At 48.1% G+C, this 24,822-nt stretch overlaps 1 protein-coding gene across 1 annotated transcript in view; it reads left to right on the top strand.

Annotated features, from left to right (window-relative positions):
• The window catches only part of LOC140410553 (rho-associated protein kinase 2-like), a 374,766-nt gene that overhangs the window by 342,750 nt on the left and 7,194 nt on the right, over window positions 1-24,822 (top strand). The window contains exon 32 of the mRNA XM_072498789.1: window positions 3,504-3,602. Coding sequence (XP_072354890.1) covers window positions 3,504-3,579 — 76 coding nt within the window. The 3' untranslated portion in view covers window positions 3,580-3,602. The remainder of the gene's footprint in view (window positions 1-3,503; window positions 3,603-24,822) is intronic.

Raw genomic sequence — 24,822 nt, 5'->3', positions numbered from 1 at the left:
GAGACTAAGGGTAATTTAATATGGCCAATCCACCTAACTTGTACATCTTTGGACTGTGGGAGGAAACCGGCGCACCCAGAGGAAACCCACGCAGATACGGGGAGAAAGTGCAAACTCTGCACAAGCCGGGAATCGAACCTGGGACCTTGGAGCTGTGAAGCAACTGTGCTAACCACTGTGCTACCGCGCCCCCCCATTAGTTTGTCTAATACTACTTGAGTGATGGTATCTAATTCCATATCCCAAGACCCTCATATTAATGGGATGTTCGAAGTACACTCCACCATAAAGACTAATGCAAATTATTTGTTTAACTCCTCTGCCACTTCCTTGTTCCCCATAACTATCTCCCCAGATTTATTTTCTAAGGGGCCTATGTTCACTTTGATCTCTCTCTTTTTATATATTCAAAGAAGCTCTTATTGTTAGTTTTTATATTCCTCGCTTCTTTATGCCCTCGTAGTTTATTTTCGCATTTATGATAGTTTTAGTCCTCCTTTACTGGATTTATCCTAGTCTTCGGAGCTATCACTGACTTGTGCCTCCTTGTGTGTTTTGTCTTTAAACTTAATGCTCAACTTCCTTGGTTAACCATGGTTACTTTATCCGTTTCTTAGAATCTTTCCTCCTTACTGGGATATATTTTTGCTGAGAGTCACAAATTAACTCTTTAAATGTTTGCCACTGTTTGTTAATGTCTTTCTGGCTAATCTATCTGTCCAGTCCATTTTACTAATTCTATTCTCATTTCACTGTATTTCCTTTATGTAAGTTAAATACAGTTGTTTCTGGCCCAAGTTTCTCACTCTCAAACTGAATATTTTAAAACTTTAATTCTATCATGCTGTGATCGCTACTTCCTAGGGGATATTTATTCTGAGGTCATTTATTAAACTGCCTCATTAACAGATCCAAGATGGCCTGTATTTGCTACCCATTTCCATTTATAGTCATGGGACTTGGAAACGGGAGTAGACCATTTGCCCCCTTCGGGATGCTTTGCCATTTAGTAAGATCATGGCCATGGTCGCAACTCAACCTTCCTGTTTACCCTTCATAATCCAAGATTCCCATTTCTATCAAAAGTCTATCTAACTCAGCTTTTGGCGGCGGGGGGATTACTTTAATCTCCATCTTAAAAGAGACCTCTTGCGCTTAAACTATCCCCGAGTTGCCGCCATAAGAGGAAACATCCTCCTGGTATCGCTACCTTATCAAGTGCCCTCAGGATCCTGGATGTCTCATCTGCTAATTATTGCTATGTTGAAAACACTAACTCTTTAGAAACTTTTCCAATATTACCAATAATCTGGGCCACTGTTGGCCATTTAAAAATCCTTTGTTATGCTCCTTATGCTGTGTAGTGCGACCATGTCATGGTCAAATGAAGGGCATGATTCACAATTTCCAGTTTACCAGCACAGAAAGCCAATTTATCTCCTCCCTCTCAACATTTGAAAGGAAATTGTGGGGCTATACCACTTTACACTGCTTTGAAATGTCAGGATTTGGCTTAAGAGACCAACATTTTAATCTTGGTCTTAATTAACATTTGCATTCTTCAAAAAAGGGTGAGAAAACAGGCTTTTGGAGTTGGCAGTATTCAAATACTACATGCATCATTCAATTGTTCCTTCTCTGGTAGGCAGCTTTCCCAATATCTTGGCGAAATCTACAAGTCCTGCTGAGCTACCTAAGAAGGACAAATAGCTGTGTCTAACTTCAAGTGATAAGTGTGCTAATGTGCTACATTGAGTGATTGCTCCAGGTTCTAACCTTTGAAGTGAATAAAATTTCAGCGTTCTGCATAGGAAAGAACGGGCATGGGAAGTGAAGCACTTCCTTAATGAAAGGATGGTCAAATTCACCATGCCACACTGCTTGAACAGGAAAATTCCCATTTCCTTGGTCAGAGAATAACTCTGGCATCTGACGGAACTCAAAGCTGGTGACAAATAACTTTCAGAAAGGCGTAAATGGTATTTTGTTTCTTAGGTGAGAGGCAGCCAGGAAATACAAATAATATGTCTGGGTGAATATATTTTATATCTTTCTTAAGGAACTTAATTAAAAATGTGTTTGTTTCACCCTCAATTTTGTTTGATTTTGTCCTTCGAAGTAACTATTTTCTACCCAGATGTCTGCTTTCTAAACTTTTCTACTTTTAACTGTCAAAGTATCGTTTTTTTCATTACACTTCCACCCGTTACTAACTTGAGAACAAGGTGTTATTGGGGCTTAAAGTTGCAACGACTTAGTTGGGAAGTTGTATATCACATGCGTTTCTAGATTTCCATCCAGGTGTTTCCATAAATTGTGGGTTTCTGTGATGCTCCATGAATCTTTCAAATAGCAAAACCATAATGCCATTTTTGAAATGTTCCATTAAGGTTTTTGTTAATTTAATGTAAAATGAACTATTTTACTAATACCCCACATTTTGAGGTGTGATTGCATACATTTGTCATTTTTATATGATCACTTTCATGAAACTCGACTCCTTTACCAGAATATGATTTAAAGGCATTTTCCTGGACCCTGCTGAAGTAGCCAGTACTGTATTAATGTGTGAGCCTTGACTGTAATTGGCAATATGGAGCATCACAGCCCAGTTTGACCTGTTCTCATGTTGCACACCATTTCCATTGCACAGCAATGTGGGGATCAGAGCTGTTGACTGATTATGAACCCCTTTTCAGGCCAGAGAGATCACTTGTACTACATCTAATATTGTTAACAATGTGATCAGCTAATCCAACACAAACCAGGGACTGATCTCATATTTTCCTTTGTCTAATGGTTATGCTACTCATTTGATAAACTCACTAACCTGGAGGGAAGTATCCAGGTCCTGTTATATACTATGTTCTTAATACTTCTCTAACATGTAAATATTTGCTTCATTTCCATCTTTATTGCTATTCTTGTAGCTCTGATTCTGGCCCCATTCTTCGAATCATCCTACATTGACACATTTTAATAGCACCAGTAAGTTTAGAGGGTCACTTTCATTTTGCTCAGCATGTATCAACGTTAATTTTAAGTGTGTTGTCCTAACCACTTTGTCCTGCATGATAATTTGCAACTGTATCTTCTTTATAGTCTGCATGGAAACTGAAATTATGAGTTCCCAATTCATGCTTTGAAATGCAATATCAACCCTGCTTCGGTCTTGGAAGTCACCAGATCATAAATGATCTAGACTCAGTCACTTTTTGAATTTGTATAAACATAAATAACACTGCAAATAATTTTAATGGTGTAATTTCTTCTGCATTTGATGAAGGAATAAAGAGGTGTACTTTATTACTGTTTCTCCAAGGCAGTGACCCAGTTCCGTGGTCACAGAGGCAGTTTTTCGATGCCTTTGTCCAATTGCTGTTTCTCTATATAAGGACTCATACATCTGGGAAAAATGTTATTCATTTTAAAGAAATGTAAACTATGATCACTGAATCAATGCGCATTCATTAAATCAATTTGCATTCCCTGAATTGTTACAGATTGCTTGATATGGCCTTTAAAGACTGGGACTGGCCGTTTGATGATGATGATGATGATGATGTTTTTGATTTTTGAAGAAGTTGTTTTACCTGAATGGGGTAACCTATCAAAATGTTGGTTTTGAAGTCTGCAGTGATGTTTAAATGAAGCTTGGTTTGGCTTGTGTGCTACCATAATTTACATCAAAAGCAGAAATTATGAGAATCTTGCTTTGTAGCAGTGTGATACTGAAATAATAATATAGTTTCTATAGTATAGCATTTTAACCATGCACATAACCTTTTGGCTGCTATAAGTGGAGCAGTCTGATAATTCAGTGCCTGGTAGAAACCCAACAGCATGTCTTTTCTTCCAATTAGACATTTAAAATTCAAATTTTGTTTCTAGAACACAGATCTTAACATTTGATTAGTGATTCCTTATAACAAAAAAGGGTGTTGTCAATTTACAATGACAATTTACTATGAAATTCCACTATGAATTAAATTATGTGAATTAAGGACTGGGTTAAATAAAAGTTACATTATTCCCGACGATAGAATCAATCTCTTTCTTTCTCTGGGTTTGTGGTGATTTTTGTGATCTTGTTAACAAATGTACAAACATTCTATTTTCTGAATATATGAACACTAGCCAACTTCTTTGGAATCAATTCTTATTAAGGAACAACTTTGAGGAAGATAGAGGATTTCTTGTAACGATACCCACTAGTTCGGCCATAGATTCTGAAATTACAAAATGTATTTTAAATTTCTGTAACTGTTCGAGTCATTCATTTATAGTTTCTAAAGCATTGAATTTAACAGAAAAAATTGAGGATCTTTAGTGAGATATTTGAAGATTATAACAATGGAGATTTCCAGTGATCAGTCAGGAAAATCTCCCTTTATGTGACATGGGTGAACTAAAATATATGACAACAACAGTAGTTGTTGTAACTTATCAGTCAATCTTTGGTACAATTACTTCAATCTAATAGTAGCAATTATCTTCAGCCCCAACCTTCTAGATGTTAAACAAAAAAAATATTGTATGTGTGCAAGATGTTTTATGTATTTGTAACAATTGACTTTTTAATGGTGTGGATAATTTAATTGAATTTATTTCAGCCTGACTGTGTACTAGATGATTAACTGCCCTTGGTTAGAGTTATCTATGGACGACTGGTAGATACAACACATATATTAATATGCGTTTTATTACAAGCATGCAAATTATTGTTTCTGGTGTGCTTTTTTCACTGCATGTGTTTCCATCAGTTCTATCGTTTGACAGAGTTTTTAAGACAATATAAGGAGATTAAGTTTTATAAAAGCATCATGCTACCACAGACATTAACAGGTGAAGAGAATACTCAGTGGGATGCATACTGTGCCACGCTGTGTTAACTCAACATTATTACAATTATGCAGCTCTTGCACAAGAGCACAATGCTTAGGCGCAGGTGTACGGTATTCAGCCCCTGGAGCCTGCACTGCCATTTTATAAAGCCATGGTTAATCTGATTGTGGCCTCCATTCTACTGTCCTATCTACAAGAATCTAACTACCTCAGCCTCAAAAATATTCTATGACTACCTCCGCGGCTCTTTGGGGAAGAAAATTCCACATGCATTCAACCCTCTGGGACAAAAAACAAATCGCCTCATCTCTGGGAGACTCATTATTTTTAAATAATGTCTTCCCCAGTGCTACTCATCCCCACAAGAGGAAATATCCTTTCAAAATCCACCCGGTCAAGCCTCTTTAAGATCTTCCATGTTTAAATAAGATCACCTCTCAATCTTCTAAATTCCAATGGATACAAGCTCAATCTGTCCAACCTTTCTTCATAAGATCCCCTCTTCATCCCAGGAATCAGTTGAGTGTGAATCTTATCTGAACTGCTTCTAATACAATTATGTGCTGGAATAAGGAGTCAGCATGGATTTATGAAAGGAAAATCATGCTTGACAAATCTGTTGGAATTCTTTGAAGATGTAACCAGTAGAGTTGACAAGAGGGAGCCAGTCGATGTGGTATATTTGGACTTTCAGAAGGCGTTTGATAAAGTCCCGTAAAAGAGATTATTGTGCAAAATTAAAGCGCATGGTATTGGGCAAAATGTATCGAGGTGGATAGAAAACTGGTTGGCAGAGAGGAAACAAAGAGTAGGGATTAATAGGTCCTTTTCAAATTGGCAGGCAGTAACTAGTGGGGTACCACAGGGATCGGTGCTGGAACGCCAGCTATTCACAATATATATTAATGATTTGGATGAGGGACCAAAATGTAACATCTCAAAAGTTTGCAGACAGTACCAAGTTGGGTGGGAGGGTGAACTGTGACGAGGATGCAGGGATCCTACAGCATGATCTGGACAGGTTGGGCGAGTGGGCAAACCAATGGCAGATACAGTATGATTTGGATAAGTGTGAGGTTATTCACTTTGGAAGCAAAAACAGGAAGGCCGATTACTACCTGAACAGTTGTAAATTGGGAGAGGAGTGTGCAGCAGGACCTGGGTGTCCCTGTGCACCAGTCACTGAAGGTAAGCATGCAGGTGCAGCAGGCGGTAAAGAAGGCTAATGGTATGTTGGCCTGCATTGCGAGAGGTTTTGAGCATAGAAGCAGGGATGTGTTGCTGCAATTATACAAGGCCTTGGTCAGGCCACACCTGGAGTATTGTGCACAGTTTTGGTCTTCTTTGCTGAGGAAGGATGTTCTTGCTCTCGAAGGAGTGCAACAAAGGTTTACCAGACTGATTCCAGGGATGGCGGGACTGTCCTATGAGGAGAGATTGACTAAGTTGGTATTATTCTCGCTGGAGTTCAGAATAATGAGGGGGATCTCATAGAGTCGTATAAAATGTTAACGGGACTGGACAGGATAGATGCAGGGAAGATGTTACCAATAGAACATGGGGACTTCCGGGTGCGGCTATGCAGAGCTAGGTCGCATATTCGGTAGCTCCCGCTTGGAACCGACTTTTGGGCTCTTTTACAGGGCCCCCACGGCATTTGTTTGACATTTCCCGGTGTGGCAAGAAGACTGCAGCATTCCCCTGACAGTGTCCCCCAGGAATATTATGTCTTTTGGCTACCAGACCCGGCAGAAACAGTAAAAGATTTGGCTTGAGCTGCAGGTTTAGACAAAAGCCTCTTCCAGCATGTAGGCGGGGTAAGGGCAAGCTTAAAGCTGCAATCTGACTTGACTCTATCAAACGTGAATTCTAGCAGCAGAGGGAACAACTGTGAAAAGATCTACCAAGGCCATTGAAGAAGCAGGGACGAGGCTTCCGGTGGCGGCGATGGAGGAGTAGGTCGCGCATTCGGCAGCTCCCGTCTGGAACTGACTCTCAGACCTTTTTCAGGAGTTTCCATAGACTTTTTAAACGGACCAGAAGTGTAACGGCCAAAGGAGCGGCACTGGAGCAACGGGAGAAGCGAGGGAAAGAAAACAAAATGGCGGCGGCCAGGGACAAAGGGGAGCTGCAGGAGTTCATCAAGCGCTGCTTCGAGGAGCAGCACGAGGAGATGCGCAAGGAGATGTTGGCGCCTATGCTTTCCGCAATTGAAGGACTCGGGATCACCCAGAAGGTCCACGAAGCTAAGATCCAGGAGGTACAGAAAGGAGTCAGTCAGAACGAGGACGAGCTCGTGGGCCTGGCGGTGAGAGTGGAGCAGAACGAGCGCTACACAAGAGGTGGGCGGGAAGACTCGAAGACCTGGAGAACAGGTCGAGGAGAAAGAATCTGCGAATCCTGGGTCTCCCTGAGGGAGTGGAGGGGGCTGATGCCGGGGCATATGCGAGCACGATGCTCGAGGCGATGATGGGCACGAAGGCCCCTTCGAGGCCGCTGGAGTTGGACGGGGCACATCGGGTGCTGGCGAAGAAGCCCCAGGCAATGAGCCGCCAAGGGTGATGGTGGAGAGGTTCCACCGGTTCACGGACAGAGAGTGGGTCCTGAGATGGGCCAAGAAGGAGCAGAGTAGTAAGTGGGACAATGCAGAGATCCGAATATACCCGGACTGGAGCACGGAGATTGCAAAGCGGAGAGCGGGTTTCAAACGGGCCAAAGCGGCGTTGTACCGGAAAGAAGTGAAATTCGGAATGCTGCAGCCAGCGCGACTGTGGGTCACATACAAGGGCCAACACTATTACTTCGAAACGCCTGAAGAGGCGTGGACAAGCCAAAAAGTTGGACTCTAGCTGAGGGTTTGTGAGGGTGGGGGGGATGTTTTGGGGTTTGATGTGTGATGGTTGTTGTTTCTAGGGGGTCAATCACGTGCAAGAAATGTTACATGGGCTGGGGGAGAGAGAGACAAGGCCGCGACAGGAGCTGCGCCAGAGGGGGCGGAGCGGGCTTTGGAAAGCGCGGCGTGTTTTCCCGCGCGCGGGAAGAAAAGCGGGAAGGGGAACGAAGGAATGCATATGGATTGGGAGACTCCCACGCGGGGAGGTCAATGGGACAGCGGGGGAAGCCAGGGTCAGCAGGCATCAGCTGACTTACGGGAGTGACATGGGGGAGCAAAAAAGCTAGACAGGGGTCTAGTGGGGTGGGGGTGGGGGGGGGGGGGGGGGGGTGGGGGGTTGCTGCTGCACTGGCCGAAAGGGAATGGGACACAGAAGAGGTGGTCGGGACGGGGATCCCCCCTCTGGGGGACTGGAGGGTGAGGGAGGCGTGGACACGGGACTGGCCCAGAAAAGGAGATGGCTAGTCAGCGGGGCGTGGGGGGGTGAGAGCCCCTCCAATCCAGCCGATAACGTGGAATGTGAGGGGCCTGAATGGGCCGGTGAAGAGGGCTCGAGTGTTCGCGCACTTAAAGGGACTGAAGGCGGACGTGGCCAAGCTCCAAGAGACACACCTGAAGGTGGCGGACCAGGTCAGGCTAAGAAAGGGATGGGTAGGACAGGTATTCCACTCGGGACTGGACGCGAGGAATAGAGGGGTGGCAATATTGGTGGGAAAGCGGGTGTCATTTGAGGCCAAGACTATTGTAGCGGACAATGGAGGGCGATATGTTATGGTGAGCGGTAGGCTGCAAGGGATGTGGGTGGTGGTAAACTTATACGCCACGAACTGGGATGATGCAGGATTCATGAAGCGCATGTTGGGGCGCATTCCGGACCTGGAGATAGGAGGTCTGATAATGGGAGGGGACTTCAATACAGTGTTGGATCCAGCACTAGACCGCTCCAAATCAAGGACTGGAAAGAGGCCGGCGGCGGCCAAAGTACTTAGGGGGTTTATGGATCAGATGGGGGGAGTGGACCCATGGCGGTTTGCAAGGCTGCAGGCCAGGGAATTTTCTTTCTTCTCCCATGTACACAAAGCCTACTCCCGGATAGTTTTCTTTGTTCTGGGTAGGGCGCTCACCCGAGGGTGGAGGGGACGGAGTATTCGGCTATAGCTGTTTCGGACCATGCTCCACACTGGGTGGAATTGGAGCTGGGAGAGGAGAGGGACCGACGCCTGTTGTGGCGGCTGGATGTGGGACTGCTGGCGGACGAGGTGGTGTGTGGGAAGGTGAGGGGGTGTATCGAAAGGTACTTGGAGGCCAACGACAACGGGGAGGTGCGGGTGGGGGTGGTATGGGAGGCGGTGATCAGGGGAGAGCTAATCTCCATTAGGGCTCATAGGGAGAAGACAGAGGGTATGGAAAGGGAGAGGTTAGTCGGGGAGATTTTGAGAGTGGACAGGAGATACACAGAGGCCCCGGAGGAAAGATTACTTAGGGAAAGACAACGGCTCCAGACGGAGTTTGACCTGTTGACCCCAGGGAAGGCGGAGGCACAGTGGAGGAAAGCGCAGGGGGCGACCTACGAGTATGGGGAAAAGGCTAGTCGGATGCTGGCACACCAGCTCCGTAAGAGGATGGCAGCGAGGGAAATAGGCGGAGTCAAAGATGGAAGGGGAGCCACGTTTCGGAGTGTGACGAAAATAAACGAGGTATTCAAGGCCTTTTATGAAGAGCTGTACAGATCCCAGCCCCCAGCGGGGGAAGAGGGGATGAGACGATTCCTAGATCAGCTGAGATTCCCGAGGGTGGAGGAGCATGAGGTGGCTGGTTTGGGGGCACCAATTGGGTTGGAGTAGCTGAGCAAGGGTTTGGGGAGCATGCAGGCGGGGAAGGCCCTGGGACCGGACGGATTCCCGGTGGAGTTCTACAGGAAGTACGCAGACCTGTTGGCCCCACTACTGGTGAGGACCTTTAATGAGGCAAGAGAGGAGGGGACCCTGCCCGCGACAATTTCTTTGATCCTAAAGCGGGACAAGGACCCACTGCAATGTGGATCGTACAGGCTGATCTCTCTCCTCAATGTGGATGCAAAGTTGCTGGCAAAAGTGCTGGCCACAAGGATCGAGGACTGTGTCCCGGGGGTAATCTACGAGGACCAGACGGGATTTGTAAAGGGCAGGCAACTAAACACCAATGTGCGGCGGCTCTTAAACGTGATAATGATGCCATCGGAGGAGGGAGAGGCGGAGATAGTGGCAGCTATGGACGCGGAGAAGGCCTTTGACCGAGTAGAGTGGGAGTACCTCTGGGAGGTGCTGCGCAGGTTTGGGTTCAGGGAAGGGTTTATCAATTGGGTTAAGCTCCTTTACAGAGCCCCGATGGCAAGTATACTGACGAACCGGCGGAGGTCAGAGTACTTTCGACTGTACCGAGGGACGAGGCAGGGGTGCCCCCTGTCCCCCCCTGTTGTTCGCATTGGCGATCGAACCATTGGCCATGTCATTGAGGGAGTCTAATAAATAGAAGGGGGTGGTCCGAGGGGGAGAAGAGCATCGGGTGTCGCTATATGCGGATGACCTGTTGCTGTACGTGGCGGATCCAATGGAGGGGATGGTGGAGGTCATGCAGACTCTAAGGGAGTTTGGGGAGTTTTCGGGCTATAAGCTCAATGAAGGGAAGAGTGAGCTCTTTGTATTACAGGCGGGGGACCAAGAAAGAGGGATAGGGGACCTACCGCTGAGGAGGGCGGAGGGGAGCTTTCGGTATCTGGGGATCCAGATAGCCAGGAGTTGGGGGACCCTACATAAACTGAATCTGACGAGGTTGGTGGAGCAAATGGAGGAGGATTTCAAAAGATGGGACATGTTATCGCTCTCGCTGGCGGGTAGAGTGCAGTCGGTCAAAATGGTGGTCCTTCCGAGGTTTCTGTTTGTGTTTCAGTGCCTTCCCATCGTGATCACTAAGTCCTTTTTTAAGAGAGTAGGCAGGAGTATTATGGGGTTTGTGTGGGCGAATAAGACCCCGAGAGTAAGGAGAGGGTTCCTGGAACGCAGTAGGGACCGAGGAGGGTTGGCTCTGCCAAACCTGGGGAGCTACTACTGGGCAGCAAATGTGGCGATGATCCGCAAGTGGGTTATGGAGGGAGAGGGGGCGGCATGGAAGAGGATGGAGATGGCGTCCTGTAAAGGAACGAGCCTGGAACGTTGGAGGAAGGTCGGTCAGCAGCAGCAGCAACCTTTTGGGGGGGGGGGGGGGGGGGGGGGGAGAGGAGAGGAGGAGAAAGGGTGGACTGCCTGGGAGGGTGGATGAGCAAGAGATAACATGAAGGGTTGGGGAAACTGGCACGTACGGGTGAGGGCCAGTGCACAAAGCTGTCTAAATATATCATTTTGCCATGAAGATATCTTGCTCTGCACGATTTCTCTTTTTTTTTTGTTACGGGGGGGGGGGGGTTATTTTTTGTAAGGGAGAAAAATTGTGTTAAAAAACTTTTAATAAATATATATTTTTAAAAAAGAACATAGAACATTACAGCGCAGTACAGGCCCTTCGGCCCTCGATGTTGCGCCGACCTGTGAAACCACTCTAAAGCCCATCTACACTATTCCCTTATCGTCCATATGTCTATCCAATGACCGTTTGAATGCCCTTAGTGTTAGCGGGTCCACTACTGTTGCAGGCAGGGCATTCCACGCCATTACTACTCTCTGAGTAAGGAACCTACCTCTGACATCTGTCCTATATCTATCTCCCCTCAAGTTAAAACTACGTCCCCTCATGCTAGACATCGCCATCCGAGGAAGAAGGCTCTCACTGTCCACCCTATCCAATCCTCTGATCATCGTGTATGCCTCAATTAAGTCACCTCTTAACCTTCTTCTCTCTAATGAAAACAGCCTCAAGTCCCTCAGCCTTTCCTCATAAGATCTTCCCTCCATACCAGGCAACATTCTGGTAAATCTCCTCTGCACCCTTTCCAATGCTTCCACATCCTTCCTATAATGCGGCGACCAGAATTGCACGCAATACTCCAAATGCTGCCGCACCAGAGTTTTGTACAGCTGCAACATGGCCTCATGGTCCCGAAACTCAATCCCTCTACCAATAAAAGCTAACACACCGTACACCTTCTTAACAACCCTCTCAACCTGGGTGGCAACTTTCAGGGATCAATGTACATGGACATCGAGATCTCTCTGCTCATCCACACTGCCAAGAATCTTACCATGAGCCCAGTACTCTGTCTTCCTGTTATTCCTTCCAAAATGAATCACCTCACACTTTTCTGCATTAAACTCCATTTGCCACCTTTCAGCCCAGCGCTGCAGCTTATCTATGTCCCTCTGTAACTTGTAACATCCGTCCGCACTGTCCACAACTCCACTGACTTTAGTGTCATCTGAAAATTTACTCCGCCATCCTTCTACGGCCTCCTCCAGGTCATTTATAAAAATGACAAACAGCAGTGGCCCCAAAACAGTTCCTTGTGGTACACCACTAGTAACTGGACTCCAGTCTGAACATTTCCCATCAACCACCACCCTTTCTTTGTCTTCTTCCAGCTAGCCAATTTCTGATCCAAACTGCTAAATCACCCTGAATCCCATGCCTCCATATTTTCTGCAGTAGCCTACCGTGGGGAACCTTATCAAATGCTATACTGAAATCCATATACACCACATCAACTGCTTTACCCTCATCCACCTGTTTGGTCACCTTCTCAAAGACCTCAATAAGGTTTGTGAGGCACGACCTACCCTTCACAAAACCGTGTTGACTATCTCTAATCAAATTATTCCTTTCCAGATGATTATACATCCTATCTCTTATAAACCTTTCCAAGATTTTGCCCACAACAGAAGTAAGGCTCACTGGTCTATAGTTACCGGGATTGTCTCTACGCCCCTTCCTGAACAAGGGGACAACATTTGCTATCCTCCAGTCTTCTGGCACTATTCCTGTAGACAAAGATGACTTAAAGATCAAAGCCAAAGGCTCAGCAATCTCCTCCTTAGCTTCCCAGAGAATCCCAGGATAAATCCCATCCGGCCCAGGGGACTTATCTATTTTCACACTTTCCAGAATTGCTAACACCTCCTCCTTATGAACCTCAAGCCCTTCTAGTCTAGTAGCCTGAATCTCAGTATTCTCCTCGACAACATTGTCTTTTTCCTGTGTGAATACTGACGAAAAATATTCATTTAGCACCTCTCCTATCTCCTCGGACTCCAAGCACAACTTCCCACTACTGTCTTTGACTGGGCCTACTCTTACCCTAGTAATTTGTTTGTTCCTGACATATCAATAGAAAGCTTCAGGGTTATCCTTGATCCTACCTGCCAAAGACTTCTCATGTCCCCTCCTGGTTCTTCTTAGCTCTCTCTTTAGGTCCTTCCTCGCTAACTTGTAACTCTCGAGCGCCCTAACTGAACCTTCATGTCTCATCTTTACATAAGCCTCCTTCTTCCTCTTGAGAAGTGTTTCGACTGCTTTAGTAAACCACGGTTCCCTTGCTCGACCACTTCCTCCCTGCCTGACAGATACATACTTATCAAGGACACGCAGTAGCTGTTTCTTGAACAAGCTCCACATTTCCATTGTGCCCATCCCCTGCAGTTTTCCTCTCCATCCGATGCATCCTAAGTCTTGCCTCATCGCATCATAATTGCCTTTCCCCCAGATATAACTCTTGCCCTGCGGTATATACCTATCCCTTTCCATCACTAAAGTAAACGTAATTGAATTGTGGTCACTATCACCAAAGTGCTCACCTACCTCCAAATCTAACACCTGTCCTGGTTCATTACCCAGTACCAAATCCAATATGGCCTCGCCTCTCGTTGGCCTATCTACATACTGTGTCAGGAAACCCTCCTGCACACATTGGACAAAACGGACCCATCTAAATTACTCGAACTATAGCGTTTCCAGTCAATATTTGGAAAGTTAAAGTCCCCCATAACAACTACCCTGTTGCTTTCACTCCTATCCAGAATCATCTTTGCAATGCTTTCCTCTACATCTCTGGAACTTTTCAGAAGTCTATAGAAAACCCCTAACAGGGTGACCTCTCCTTTCCTGTTTCTAATCTCAGCCCATACTACCTCAGTAGACGAGTCCTCATCAAACGTCCTTTCTGCCACCGTAATACTGTCCTTGACTAACAATGCCACCCCTCCCACCAATGACGGGTGTGTCCAGAGCCAGGGGTCACAGGCTGAGAATTCAGGGTAAACCATTTTGGACAGATATAAGGAGACATTCCTTCACTCAAAGAGTGTGAGCCTGTGGAATTCATTACCACAGGAAGTAGTTGATGCTAAAACATTGCATATATTCAAGAGACGGCTAGATCTCGCACTTGGGGACAATGGGATCAAAGGCTATGGGGAGAAAGTAAGCTTAGACTATTGAGTTGGATGATCAGCCATGATCGTGATGAATGGCGGAGCAGGCTCGAAGGGCCAAAAGGCCACCACCTGCTCCTATCTTCTATGTATCTATGTATATAAAACTGAATACAACACCCTCTAGATGTGGTCTTACCGATGTGCGGTACAACTGTAGTAAAACTTCACTGCTTTTATAGGTTAGGTGGGGTTACTGGGTTACGGAAATTGGGTGGAGGTGTGGGAGTGCTCTTTCCAAGGGCCGGTGTAGACTCGATGGGCCGAATGGCCTCTATCTGCACTGTAAATTCTATGATTCTATAATCCATTTTCCTTACAATAAATTATCACATTCAATTTGCCTTCTAAATCATTGCTGTACTTGCATGCTAATTTTTTGTGATTCATGCGCCAGGACACCCTGAACCCTGTGCACTGCAGAGTTCAGCAATCTCTCTCCATTTAAATAATATGCTGCTTTTCTATTTTCTCTGTCAAAGTGGACAAGTACTCATTTTCCCACGTTTTACTCCAGCTGTCATTTCTTGCTCTGCACTGATCTCTGTGGCACACCACCCGTTACACCTTGCCAACTCAGAAATGACCCATTTATGCATATTTTCCTTTCGTGTTTACTAAGCAATCCACTATCCATGCTAATATGTAACTCCCTACATCATGAGCTCTTACTTTGTATAGCAGCCTTTGATGTGGCACCTTGTCAAATGCTTTCTGGAAATCCAAGTACACCACATCTATAGGTTCCCCTTTATCCACGTTGCCTGCCACTTCAGAGAACTGTGATAAATTAGTCAAAAACTATTTCCCTTTCACAAAATCATGTTGACTCTGCCCAATTGCCCAATTAAGGGGCTGTTTAGCACAGGGCTAAATCGCTGGCTTTGAAGGCAGGCCAGCAGCACGGTTCGATTCCCGTAACAGCCTCCCCGAACAGGCGCGGGAATGTGGCGACTAGGGGCTTTTCACAGTAACTTCATTTGAAGCCTACTTGTGACAATAAGCGATTTTAATTTCATTTCCAATTGCTTTGAGTTTTTCTAAGTCTCTTCCTTATAATAGATTCCAGAATTGCGTTGAAATCCTTCCATTCGTTTTTGAGATATATTGTTTACCAATAGACTAACAATGGTAAAAATATTACCTCCACCCATCTGCAATGGCAAAGGTAATAACGCTGCAGCTGTAATTATGATTTTAAAAAGTATTTTTATTCAACAGATTTTCACCATTTTATACAAAAACATACCAAACAAACCTCCCAACCCCCCCTCAACAATCAACGGAAAGTGTATGATAAACAAACCCCAGCAATTGTAGAACCCGTCCTTCACCCCCCTCAGCTTGAACTTCACTTTCTCCAGGGTCAAAACCTCCAGCCGGTCCCCCCGCCACACCGAGGCACAGGGTGAAGAAGCTGACCTCCACTCCAACAAGACCCTCCTATGAGTCATCAGCGAGGCGAAGGCTAAGACATCTGCCCCGCACCCGCCTGCAGCTCGGGCCAGTCCGACACCCTGAATATGGCTTCTTGGGGACCGGGCCCCACATCCATATGCACGATCCCTGAGGTTATACTGAACACCATCTTCCAAAACAATTCCTGCTTTGGACTAGAACGTATGAACATGATTTGCAGGGCCCCTCCCACATCGCTCGCAGACATCCTCCTCCCCCTCGAACAAACGGCTCCTCTTTGATTTTGTGAAGTGCACCCTGTACACTACCTTCAACTGTATCAGCCCCAACCTCGCGCACAAAGTTGAGGCATTCATCCTCCGTAGCACCTCACACCACAGTTCCTCTTCCAGTGTCCCCACCCCAACTCCTCCTCCCCTTCACCTTAATCCCCTCCATGGACATGTTATCCTCCTCCAGGATCCTCCCATAGACCCCCCCCCCCCAAATGAACGAGGAGATAAACATGTCCACCCCACTGAAGAAAGACTTTGGTAAAAAATACTGGCAGACATTGAAATAAAAACCACAATCGCGGCAAAACATTGATTTTACCTGCCTGCACTCGGCCTGGCAACGACAGAGGGAGATTGTCCCACCTCAGCAAATCCGCCTTCACTCCCCACCAAACTAGTAAAATTAAACTTCTGAAGTCCAGCCCAATCTCAGGCCACCTGCATCCCCAAATACCTTTTTTTAATAATGTTTTTATTTGTGTTTTTCAGTTTTACAGAATGATACTTTTAACGAATGGTGTACCTGGTATTACCATGTTGTACAGTTTCTTATTTACATGTATATTTCTTAACATACATTCTCTTCTCCCCCCCCCCCCCCCCTTGTTGGTAGCCCCTATTTCCTCTTGGGTGTTCTACTACTGAGCTCCACTCCTCTTTGAGAACATAGAACATACAGTGCAGAAGGAGGCCGACCCACTTAAGCCCTCACTTCCACCCTATCTCTGTAACCCAATAACCCCTCCTAACCTTTTGGACACTAAGGGCAATTTAGCATGGCCAATCCACCTAACCTGCACGTCTTTGGACTATGGAAGGAAACCGGAACACCCGGAGGAAACCCACGTAGGCACTGGGAGAACGTGCAGACTCCGCACAGACAGTGACCCAGCGGGGAATCGACCTGGAACACTGGCACTGTGAAGCCACAGTGTTAGCCACTTGTGCCACCGTGCTGCCCTGTCCTGCAAATGTGTATTTTCTGTGGCTTTTGTTGACCTTGTGGGTTCAGGAGGTGGGGGGCATCCTGCCCACTCCCCATCTCCCATTTTCCCGATGTTTCCCTCGGTGGCTCCCTTCGGCTCCCTCCTCGTCTCCTTCCCCCTTTGTACATCTTTGTTGTATGCGTTCTTGTCTGCTCTCCCCGTCTCCCCCTCTTTCCCCAGTCGCTGTTGGCCTCGGGCAGGCCTTGGAATAGGCCGACTAATGGCCCCCATGCTTTGTGGAAGCCCTCGCCGATCCTCGGAAGGTGTACTTGATCGTCTCCAGGTGGAGAAATTTCACCAGATCTGTCAGCCAGTCTGCAGCTGTGGGTGATGCTGCTGATCACCAACCAAGCAGGATTCTCCGGCGTGCGATTAAGGAAGCAAAACCAAGGGCATCGGCCATCTTCCCCATATGTTGCACTAGCTGTTCATTCCAATACACCGAAGACTGCCACTCTTGGGCATGGCTCCACCCTCATACCCACAACCTTGAGCCTTGAAGAAGGCTGTCTAGAACCCTACAAGTCTGGGGCAAGCCCAGAACATGTGGACGTGGTTGGCCAGGTCTCCCTGGCACCGTTCACATTTATTGTCCCCCTCCGGGAAGAACTTGTTCATTCAGGTTCTGGTTAGGTACGCTCTGCGCACCACTTTAAACTGCATGAGGCTGAGCCTTGCACAGGAGGGGTGGAGTTGGCCTTGCTCAGTGCTTCGCTCCAGAGTCCCCAACCCACTTCTGTCCCCAGTTTGTCCTCCCATTTTCTTCTGACTTTGTCCAGTGGTAGTCTTGCCCTATCCAGTAACCGTCCATAGATGTTCCCACAGTTCCCCCCTCCCTCCTTACTGTCCGTGTTTATCAGTTCCTATAATAGTGTATCCCTCAGGGCCTGGGGTATCCGACCGTCTCCTCACGGCGAAAGTGCTTGATTTGGAGGTGTCGGAGTTCCTGTCCTGTCGGTAGTTCCAAATCTTCAGTCAGTTTGTCCAAGGTCGCTAGTCTGTCCCCATGACTGTTCGTGTCCCACCGTCCTGTCCCCCATTTTTTGAAGGTGGTGTCGAGCATGGCTGCTGGGAATTTGTGGTTTCCGCAGATGGGGGCCATCTTGGTTAGACCGAAATGCTGCCTCATCTGGTTCCATGTCTTTAGTGTGGCTACCATCACTGGGCAGGATGAGTATTTCGTCGGAGGGATGGGAGCTCTGCCGTGGCGAGGGCCCGGAGGGTCGTTCCCTTGCAGGAAGATTCCTCCATCCTCTCCTATTCCATATTGGGTTCACATATCCATCCCCTCACTCTTTCCGCCGTAGCTGCCCAGTGGTAGTATTGTAGATTTGGCAGGGCTTGACCGCCCATATTTTTCCTCCTTTGCAGAGTTGATTCAGGAATCCTTGGGTTTTTACACCCTCCCCCGTCCCACACACAAACGCCATGATCATTTTGTCTGTTATAGAAAAAGACCTTGGGGAAGAAGATTGGTATGGATCTGCACAGGAGGAGGAATCTCGGCAGTACGTGTATTTTGTTCGTCTGCACTCCCCCCGCCAGGGAGAGCGGGAGTGAATCCCATCTCTGCAGATCCTTTTTAGCTTCCTCCACCAAACTGGTCAGATTGCACTTGTGGATCCGTGTCCAGTCATGGGCTATCTAGATTCCCAGGTAGCGGAATTTGCTTTTGGCTAGTTTGAATGGAGGCCCCTCCAGTTCTGACCCTCCCCCGTTCCGGTTTACCGGGAAAGACTCTCTTGTCCAGCTTGGGTTTGTAGCCCAAGAAGATTCCGAACTCTTCAAGGAGCTGCATGATTGCTTTCAGGCTGTTCTGCAGGTCCGAGTCGTAGAGGAGCAGGTCACCCTCATAAAGTCAAACTCTGTGCTCTCTGCCTCCTCTTTCGATGTCCTTCCAGCTTTTCCCATCTTGCAGAGCGATCGCCAGGGGTTCAATTGCTAGGGCGAACAAAAGCAGGGACAGTGGACATCCCTGCATTGTGCCTCTGTGCAGCTGGAGGTATTCAGAGCTGGTGGTCCGAACGCTCACCTTGGGGGCGTTGTACAGGAGTTTCACCCATGAGGTGAACCCTGCTCCTAGTCCAAACAGCTCCAGTATGTCTGTGAGGTACTTTCACTCGACTCTGTCGAAGGCCTTTTCGGCGTCCAGGGAGATGGTCACCTCTGGTGTTCTCATCCCAGGGGAGGCATTATTACATTCAGCAGCCGCCTGATGTTCGCAGTAATCTGCCTACCCTTGACGAGGCCTGTCTGGTCCTCTGCGACTATCTCTGGTATGCAGTTCTCCAGTCTCTTGGCCAGAGCTATCGCTAGTATCTTCGCGTCAACGTTGAGTAGCGAAATGGGTCTGTATGATCCGCATTCCATCAGGTCTTTGTCTTTTTTGGATATCAGCGATATCGTGGCCTGTGTCAGCAGAGGAGGCAGGCTGCCCCTCGCTAGCGAGCCTGCGAGCATATCCCTTAGGTATGGGGCCAGGGCTGTCGCGAATTTGTTACATAAGTTCACTGGGAACCTGTTGGGTCCTGCAGCTTTCCCCGCCTGCATGAAGCTAATGCTGTCCATGATCTCTCCCAGACCTATTGGTGCTTCCAGTTCCCCCCCCCTATTGTCCCCCTTGACAGGCATGTCCAGTCCATCGTGGAACCATTTCATCCCCACGCCCTCGTCGGGGGGCTCTGGGATGTACAGTCCTTGATAGAAGGTCTCAAACGCACGGTTGACCTCTTTTGGTTCGGTTATCAGTCTGCCTCTGCTATTCTTTACCTGTTCCAACTTTCTCGAGGGTGCCTGTTTTCTCAGTTGGTGAGCCAGTGGCTGGCCAGCTTTTTCTCTGTGCTCGTAGATGGTGCACTGCTTTCCTTGTGGATAGCAGGTTAAAGTCCATTTGCAGCTTTTTCCTCTCCGCCAGATGCTCTACAGTCGGGGCCTCGGAGTACTTTATGTCAACCTCCAGGATGGACTAGATAAGTTGTTACCTGGCTGCCCTCTCTTCCCTGTCTCTGTGAGTTTTGTAGGCTCTAATTTCTTCCCTAATCACAGCCTTCACAGAAAGTGGAAGGTGAGACCTCCCTGTTCTGGTTATTAGTAATGTACTCGCCTATGGCCTGTGATATTTTTTGGCAGAAGACCTTGTTGGCCAAGAGGCCCATCTACAACCGTGCATCAATGTAATGTGGAGCGTGGTCGGAGATGACTATCGCTGAATATTCCGCCCTTGCTGTTCTTGGAAGATTTTCCCACTGCAAAGAAGTCTATCCTCTAATATGCTTTGTGCAGCGGCGAAAAGAACGAGAATTTCCTCTCACCGGGGTGTAGAAACCGCCATGGATCCACCGTCCCCATCTGCTCCATGAATGCTCTCAGTTCCCTAGCCATGCCTGTCTTTTTCCCCATTCTGGTGTTTGACCGGTCCATCAGAGGGTCCTGTACACAGTTGAAGTCCATGATCAGTTGGTGTGTGTAAATGTCGCGGATATCTGCCATGGTTTTTTTTATAAAGTCTTTGTTGTCCCAGTTGAGTGCGTACACATTTACCAGAACCACCGGTGCCCCGTCCAGGACACCGCTGACCATGACGTCCCGTCCCCCTTGGTCCATAACCGTCTTTGTCTCAGTGAACTTATTCCTCTTACTAATCAATATGGCTACTCCCCTAGCCCTCGTACCATAGCATGAAGGATATGCCTGTTCCACCCAAGCCTTTCTTACCTGCAGTCGGTCCTTCCCCCTCAGGTGTGTCTCCTGCAGGATTATGTCGGGCTTCAGGCTTCTTAAGTGGGCAAAGTCTCTGGAGATTTTCACCAATGCAAACATGGTAACTGTGCAATAAGTCTCTGTTTCTTAGTGATCTTCCTCCAATCTGCCTTCATCGCTGCCTTGCCTGCCCAAAAAACCAAATTGTTTGCCTCCGCTGGGGTATTGAAGTAGTGCTCTTTGTCTGGTACATGACCTAGAGACCCCATTTTTGTATAGCGCCGACTTTGCCTGGTTGAACCCAGCCCTCCGTTTTACCAGATCTGCCCCAATGTCTTGGTCAATATGGATTTTGTGTCCTTCCCATGTGCTCGCTCCTGTTTGTCTTGCTCACCACAGGATCCTTTCCCGGTCCTGATATCAGTGCAGCTTCACGATGATTGGTCTTGGCTGCTACCCTACCTTGGGCTTCGGTCTGAGTGACCTGTGTGCTCTGTCAAGTTCTGGGGGGTTGGAGAAGCTGTCTCTCCCGACGAGGTTGCCCAGCATTTGGGCGATGTAACCGTGTCAGGGCTACCCTCTGTGTCATCTGGCAGGCCCATAATCCGAACATTCTGTTGTCTGGATCTGTTCTCCTGGTTCTCGACTTTTCCCATTAAGCTCCCTTGGGCCGGCACCAATTATTTGATTTCTGCTTCCAGAGAGACAATCCTGTCGCTCTGGTCTGTCAAGGTTCTTTCCAGCTTGTGGATCGTCCTCTTGTGTGCCTTCACGTTCTTCCCCAACCCATCGATTGTTTTTTGTAAGGTGACCATCGCCACCTGGATTTCAATTCTAATTGCCTCTTTCATGGCGACCAGCTTCTTCTTGAAGAAGGTCTTCCATCCGTCTCCAGGTGGTGAGGGGGAGGCTGATGTTCAGGTTGATGGTCTCTCTCTCTCTCTTTCTTGGGTGACCGGAGCCCCCCCTCACCTCATGCGTCCGCCGGTTCGTCCGCTTGCTTTTCGCAGCCCTTTCCACCACTTCTGCCATCCCTTCGAGCCCTCGAGCTCCCGTTTGCTGGCATTTCTTTTTGAGGTTGTTTTCTTTCCTGCATTGAGGTTGATTTGCCTTCGATTTTTCAGGCAAAATTCACCAAAAAGTGCCTATTTGGTTCTGGTTGGGAGGAGAGGCACCTGCTATGGGCGGCACGGTAGCACAGTGGTTAGCGCTGTTGCTTCACAGCGCCAGGGTCCCAGGTTCGATTCCTGGCTTGGGTCACTGTCTGTGCGGAGTCTGCACGTTCTCCCCGTGTGTGCGTGGGTTTCCTCCGGGTGGTCCGGTTTCCTCCCACAGTCCAAAGATGTGCAGGTTAGGTGGATTGGCCATGCTAAATTGCTCCTGGTTAGGTGGGGTTACCAGGTTACGGGGGTAGGGGGAGGGGTGTGTTAGTAGGGTGCTCCTTCCAAGGTGCAGACTTGATGGGCCGAATGGCCTCCTTCTGCACTGTAATTTCTAAATGCTGTGTGTCCACTCAGCATATCACCGGCAACAAAAGTCTACAACCCAAATAAGTAAAGTGGGTTGCAGCCAAGTGGAATGGCAGCTCCCCACCCCCCACCCTCGCTCCCACTCCCGGCGGGGAGACCATATAATACTCGCTTTTTCCTAGAGTATACCCTGAGAATGTCCCAAATCTCTGGAGCACTTGCATTATAGTCCCCACCGAAGTGCTTAGTTCCGAAATATACAACAGAAGACCATCGGCATATAGGGATACCCTATTTCCATCTCTCTTTCCCCCGCCCCCAACCACCACCACCACCACACACCCGCACTATCGTCTTCCATAACCATGAGCTCCTTAGTGCAATGGCCAAGGGCTCTCTAGCCAAAGCAAACAATAGGGGGGACACCCGCCTCGTACCGCGGTGCAGTGCAAATTCATGCTGTTGGTGTGAACATTCGGCATCGGTTACTTTTCCAGCAGCCGCACCCACACCTCAAATCTCTCCAGTACCGCCATCAAATAACCCCACTCTACCCGATCAAACTCCTTCTCTGCATCCATTCAGCAGAGATATGGGCTTATATGACCCACACTCCACCGGTTCCATGTCTTTCTTTAGTAGCAACGAAATGGAAGCCTGCCCCATTGTTTGCGGCACGACAACCCTACCTATCGCATCCTCAAACATTCCTACCATCAACGGTGCCAGTTTCTCCTTACTTTTCTTATAATATTCAACTGGGAATGCATCGGGCCCCGCCGCCTTCCTTGCCTGCATCCTCCCAATCTCCTTCACCTCCTGCTCCCCCAGCGGCTCCTCCAACCCTGCTCTATCCTCCTCTCCCAGCTTTGGATACTCCTTCAACCCCTGCTCCTCCTCCGCTGGCTCTGATCTATACCAGTCTCTGTAAAATTCCTTGACTACTTTATTAATTTGCTCCGGAGCCGTCACCAACTTTCCCGGATACAAACTATCTCCCTCGCCGCTGCCTCCCTCTGGAGCTGGCCAACCAGCATACGCCCTGCCTCCCCCTCCCCCCTCCATACTCTTAGACAGCTCCCTTCACCCTTCTCAACTGACGCACTGCTTTCCCCATGGATAATTGGTCGAACCTCACCTGCAACTCCTTCCTCTTTGCCCGGGTCTCCTGCATACCTCCCATCCACCTCCATAACCTCCTCTTTGGCGTTCCTCCCTCTTCTCCCTATCCACCTTAGCTTTAAACGAGATCAGCTCCCCCCTCACTACTGTCTTCAAAGCCTCCCAGACCACCGTCTGCGAGACCTCTCTCACACAATTAAACCCCACATATTCCTTCCTGATCTTATCACAGAAGCTCCTGTCCGCTAACAAACCCACATAAATTCTCCTCCCCGGCCGCTGAGCTATCCCCTTCTCCAAAACCACCTCCATCCAATGCAGATCATGATCGGAAATCACGATTGCTGAGTACTCTGACCTCCTAACCCCAGCAAATAGCACCTTCCCCACCATCAAAAAGTAAATCCTTGTGTACCAGAGAGAAAAACTAATACTCCCATTCCCTCGGGTGTAAGAACATCCACAAGATGCTTGGGCTCATCCCATCTCCCTCATGAGCCCAAACAGCGCCTTTGTTCCCCCGACTGGGCCAGCGAGAGCGGTTAAGACCTATCCACCTTCGGTTCCAACACCATGTCCCAATCCAACCCCTCTACTATCAGCTCATGGGTATTCAAATCTAGGTTGGCACCCAGCACCCTCTTCACAAACCCCACATCATCCCAGTTGGGGCCATATTAAGGGACACACGGTAGCACAAGTGGATAGTACTGTGGCTTCACAGCTCCAGGGTCCCAGGTTCGATTCCCTGCTGGGTCACTGTCTGTGCGGAGTTTGCGCGTTCTCCCCATGTCTGCATGGGTTTCCTCCAGGTGCTCCAGTTTCCTCCCACAGTCCAAAGACATGCAGGTTAGGTGGATTGGCCATGATAAATTGCCCTTAGTGTCCAAAGAAAAGGTTAGGAAGGTTATTGGGTTACGGGGATAGGGTGGAAGTGAGGGCTTAAGTGGGTCGGTGCAGACTCAATGTGCCAAATGGCCACCTTCTGCACTGAATGTTCTATGTATATACGTCATCAATGCCACTAACCTCCCATCACTATCACGTACCTGCCCCCCTGATCTGCCACCACCTTGTCCATCTGAAACCTCATCCTCTTGTCCATGAATACCGCCACCCCCAAGCCCTGCTATCGAACCCCAAATTTAAAACCTGACTCACTACACCTCACCTTCCTACACCTCACCTGATCCTTCACCCTCAGATGGGTCTCCTGCAGCATCACCACATCCTTTAATGTGTAAAAAACCTCGATCTCTTCACTGGCCCCCTAACCCCCTCACCTTCCACATTACTATTCTGACCCAGGGTCTCTCAGCCCCCCACCACCTATCTGCCATCATCATAACCCCGGGCCCTGCCCCTCAGGCCTGCCCCATCCTTTTGTTACCGTCGAATTCCCCCCCCCCCCCCCCCCCCCCCCCCAGAACCCTCCATCCGCTTCCACTTGCAAACACCTCTCCCAGTATAGATCCCATCCCCCCAACTTTCACACATCCCAGGCCCATCATAGATAGATAGATGCAGGAGGAGGTCTTTTGGCTCTTCGCGCCTGCTTCGCCATTTAGGCTGATCATCCAACTCAATAGCACAGGGCTAAAGAGCTGGCTTTTAAAGCAGACCAAGGCAGGCCAGCAGCACGGTTCAATTCCCGTAACAGCCTCCCCGAACAGGCGCCGGAATGTAGTGACTAGGGACTTTTCACAGTAACTTCATTTG

Source organism: Scyliorhinus torazame, chromosome 4 (genome assembly GCF_047496885.1).
Source record: "Scyliorhinus torazame isolate Kashiwa2021f chromosome 4, sScyTor2.1, whole genome shotgun sequence".
Lineage (NCBI taxonomy): Eukaryota > Metazoa > Chordata > Chondrichthyes > Carcharhiniformes > Scyliorhinidae > Scyliorhinus > Scyliorhinus torazame.
This window is presented reverse-complemented; position numbering and strand designations above follow the sequence as displayed.